The 4,033-nt window shown below is 60.7% G+C and overlaps 3 protein-coding genes across 3 annotated transcripts; 1 reads left to right on the top strand and 2 right to left on the bottom strand.

The window, feature by feature from the left end:
- Positions 1-206: 206 nt before the first annotated feature.
- On the bottom strand, positions 207-1,953 carry ISF_09619 (MFS transporter; the record flags this gene model as incomplete). The annotated part of the gene is made up of 3 exons (XM_018853220.1): positions 207-1,463; positions 1,562-1,651; positions 1,705-1,953. 3 exons carry the CDS (start codon positions 1,951-1,953, stop codon positions 207-209), a joined length of 1,596 nt encoding a protein of 531 aa, XP_018699587.1.
- A 657-nt stretch (positions 1,954-2,610) lies between these two features.
- On the top strand, positions 2,611-3,544 carry ISF_09618 (asparagine synthetase; the record flags this gene model as incomplete). The annotated part of the gene is made up of 2 exons (XM_018853219.1): positions 2,611-2,637; positions 2,720-3,544. The coding sequence occupies 2 exons, from the start codon at positions 2,611-2,613 to the stop codon at positions 3,542-3,544; spliced, it is 852 nt and encodes a 283-aa protein (XP_018699586.1).
- Positions 3,545-3,552: 8 nt separating this feature from the next.
- ISF_09617 (hypothetical protein) lies at positions 3,553-3,798 on the bottom strand (the record flags this gene model as incomplete). Its single annotated transcript, XM_018853218.1, has 1 exon — positions 3,553-3,798. One exon carries the CDS (start codon positions 3,796-3,798, stop codon positions 3,553-3,555), a length of 246 nt encoding a protein of 81 aa, XP_018699585.1.
- Between the last annotated feature and the right edge of the window lie 235 nt (positions 3,799-4,033).

Raw genomic sequence — 4,033 nt, 5'->3', positions numbered from 1 at the left:
TGCAAGTACGTTCCCACGTTGCAGTACATTTGAGTCAAAGCCAAGAGAAGAATGGCACATTGTATTACATTCATTTTCTAGACGTATCTTGTATTGTACAATTATTCCTTGTCCCCGCCATACATGTCAGTCCCCTCGCGAAGCCAACGGCAGGGCCGTCCCCATGCCCACACGAGCGGTGCAGGTCATCCAGCGTGCAGGCGTGCCTATACTATGAGGTTTTGCTTACCGGCTTCATCCGACTCAATGGATGTCTCGCAAGCGAGAAGGGTCAGGAGAAATCCGACGCAGCTCAGGCCGGTCAGAACAAGAAACATGGCCCGAAACGACTGTTCGTACGCGCTCAGGATATCGGCGAGCTCAGCCGGCGACAGATCCAACTCTCTCAGTCGCGGGATCGAGCCCAAGGCTTGGTTTTCTTGCAACAGAAGGCGAAGCGTAGGCGGCATGTCGCTGAGGGTAGCCACCGAGCTGCTGAACTGGTTGCTGAACGCGGCGGCGGAGACGGCGAGCCCCACTGCCGCGCCGAACAGCCAGAAAGAAACCAGAATGCCTACTGCGTGGCCGTGGGCGTCGGGCTGCGTACTGGCCTGCATCATGATCGGCAGGGCCGTAAACAGAGAACCAAGCCCGATCGCGACCATGGCCTCGAAGCCCACCGTCTGCGCGAGGGTCGTGTGCGCTCCCCACAGCGTGCAGAGACCGAGACCGAGACTCGGAAACAGCCACGACAGCCTGACCGCCCAGACGTAGCGGCGCGTCCATTCGATGCCCACGGCCGCGATGCCCGTGAACGCCATCAGAATGACGTAGAAAGGAAGAAGAGACACGGACGACCGGAGGGGAGCCTCCAGGCTGACAGACTGGAAGAACAACGGGAGGTGGAAGATGAGCGTGTAGAAGATCATCCCGTGCAGGAAGCTGAGAGCCAGCGCGCCAGCGGCGGTGCGGGTGCGGAAGATGCGGTAGGGGAGAATGGGCTGGGCGGCCCCCGACTCGTACCAGGCAAACGCGCCGAGAACCGCGACGCCGACGAATAGCGGAAGCAGCGTCCTCCACGAATCGCCCGGGTACATGGCCCCCGCCCAGCTCAACGGCAGGGTCAGGGAGACGGCGCCGACCACGAACAGGGTGAGGCCGCGCCAGTCGAAGCCTGCGAGCTGCTGCGAGAGACCGCCCTCGAGCGGCTTTAGCGTGAGGCAGAAGATGGACAGCGGGAGACAGAGAGCGACGAGAGGCAGGTTCATCCAGCCGATCCATCGCCAGGACGCGAACTCGCCCAGCAGCGCGCCCACGACGGGGCCGAGGACGCTCCCCAACGCGAACGGGATAGAGACCAGGCCGATGTAGAAGGCGCGCTCCCGCAGCGTGGTGATGTCGGCCACGAGAATCTCGTTCAGGACGTCGATGCCTCCGCACCCGGACCCTTGCAGCGCACGAGAGAGGATCACGACGGGAAGAGACTGCGCGGTCGCGAAGAGGACAGACCCCGCCGTGAAGAGGAAGAAAGCAACGTAGAGCGGTAGCTTGCGCCCGACGGCCTCCGAGAGGCCCGGTGTACACGGGCAGCACGACCGTGACGACCCAGCAGAAACGAGGCATTCGCCCAGAACGCCTCCAGGTACGTTCCGTCAAACTCTTCCGCTATTTTCTGGGTCTTGCGTCAGCTGATTGCTGCAGGCTGGGCCGCGGCGGCGGACTCACAGGTATGACAACCGCCAACGCCGTGGCATCGATGGAGACGATGAAGACCATGAGCAGGATGGACAAAAAAGCAAGATGGAATTTGAGTGGCTTTTGGAGCTTCTCCCGAGCGTTGAACCCTTTCTGCAGGTCATGATCCTCCAGCGAGGAGGGGGTCTCCGGTGCCGTGCTAGGCGTGCTGGCTGGGCTGGGCATGTTGGCTTTGCTGGGCATGTTGGCTTTGCTGGGCATGTTGGCTTTGCTGGGCATGCTGGCCGTGCTGCATCCCGCAATGGCATCCTGCGGCGTAGAATCTGGGAGTGACAGCACACGAGCCGTTCGTGCGCAATGCAAGCTGCTGCCAGTGGTCGTGGCCAGATCGCTTTGTGCGCAACCGCATTGCGTATTATACGGCTGGGTTCTGTCTGCTGCCGATGGAGTCAAAGGCAGGAGCTGTTTCGGGCCGTTGAAGATCCGCCACTCGTCTCATGGCTGGGTAGCCACCCCTCACCACCATGCGTGGCCAGCCAACCCATCATGCCCGGCCGAATTTGGCTACGTACCATGGTGAAGACATAATCTGGAGAGAAAGAACAAGGTAGTTGCTTCAGACGCTGGGAGCCAAGATCTCATGTCATTATGCTCGCGGCTCCCACGTCAGCCAACACACCTACCAGTTCGCAAGTAGGTTCTGCCATATCGATCCACGCCACGCTCCCACAGAAAATCCACGAGCTATTCTCCAAACATCGTATGCTGCAGCAATGTGTGGTTTCGTCGTCGTGTATACTCACACCGCGGCTGCCGATACGTCCTCGGCCCGGACCGAGTCGCCGGCAGACGGGAAGAGCGACACAGTGTCTGCTCTTGCAAGGCAGCTTGAAAGGTCTCTCGAGCTGATCAAGCATCGAGGGCCGGACGGCTGTGATGTTTAAGGTCAACGCTGCGGCGACGGTAAGGTCTCGGGCACTGCCGACTCGCCATCAACGACACGTCCCCGTCGGGGTCCCAGCCACTGCACAGCGCCGATGGTCAGGTCCACGCGGTCGTCATCGGAGAAATCTACGAGTACGAGAAGCTGCGACGGTACTGCGAGGACACCGGGTACGCGTTTCGCGGCCGCAGCGACAGCGAGCTTGTGCTGGCCCTCTACAGCATCCACGGCGCGCTTGGGCTCTTTCGGCATCTCCGCGGTGAGTTTTCCTTCGTGATCGTGGACGAGAGAGCGCATGCCAGGAAGGTTGTAGCCGCAAGAGACAGATTCGGCATTAAACCGCTGTTCTGGACCGTGCAGCAGGGCAGAGCCTTATTCGCAGCCGAGGCGAAGGCGTTCCTCGGGCTAGGCTGGGCCCCGGAGTGGGACGTCGACAGCATAGCTACGTCTGCCTGGCTGGCAGAGGACAGGACCGTGTTTCAGGGCGTGCAGAAGCTTGCGCCAGGCCACTGGATGGAGATCGGGCCGGAATCCGCCCTCGCGGACCTGCGCACCAGGCCGTACTGGGATCAGCAGTATGCCTCCAACTCGGCTACGGACCGCGACGGGAAGGACGACGAGGTGTCCATCGCTCAAATGATTGAGGATGTCCGTGAGAAGCTGGTCGACGCCGTGCGCGTCCGCCTTCGGGCAGACGTCCCCATGGGTCTCTACCTCTCGGGCGGCATCGATTCCTCCGCCGTCGCTGGAATCGTGGCGCATCTTGTGAGTCAGGAGGGCAGGATGTTTGGCAGCTGCCGAGCGGATGACGCCGATCATCCACCTCGGATCAAGTGCTTCACCGTTGGCTACACCGATGCCACGTATGATGAATCAGGTGAGCTCCAGCGGCGGACGCTACACGCTTCGCAAACAATCATGTGCTGACCCATGGGTCATCCGCCCCGGCAGACATTGCCGCGAGAACAGTGAAATAGCTTAGCAAACGATTCGGGCTGCGGGTCGAGTGTCACAGGCTCGAGATGGACAATCAGAAGCTCGCCGACAACTTTGAGGACTCTGTACATCACACCGAGCATCACATCTTCGACCTGAACACCACAGCCAAGTCTGTGTTGTCGAGTCTGCCGCGGGAGCATGGGATCAGGTCCGTGCTGTCCGGAGAGGGATCGGACGAGCATTTTGCGGGGTACTCCTACTTTACCGCGGATTTCTTGCAAGAAGCTGACCACAGCATGGCGGGCTCGGTCCTAGTCAATGACGGCGTGCGGCTGGCGCTGCAGTCGCGCGTGATTTCCGAAATGACAGACATAGTCAGGCTGCAAGGTCCAGAGATACGCCCGTGCAGGACTGGATCCCTCAAGTGGCATGACGCTTCCCGCAGTGCTTTCGCTGTTCCCGCAGGGTAGGATCTTT

Source organism: Cordyceps fumosorosea (assembly GCF_001636725.1).
Source record: "Cordyceps fumosorosea ARSEF 2679 chromosome Unknown scaffold_59, whole genome shotgun sequence".
Classification (NCBI taxonomy): Eukaryota; Fungi; Ascomycota; class Sordariomycetes; order Hypocreales; family Cordycipitaceae; genus Cordyceps; species Cordyceps fumosorosea.
The sequence above is the reverse complement of the archived record's forward strand: the minus strand, read 5'-3'. Positions and strand labels throughout refer to the sequence as shown.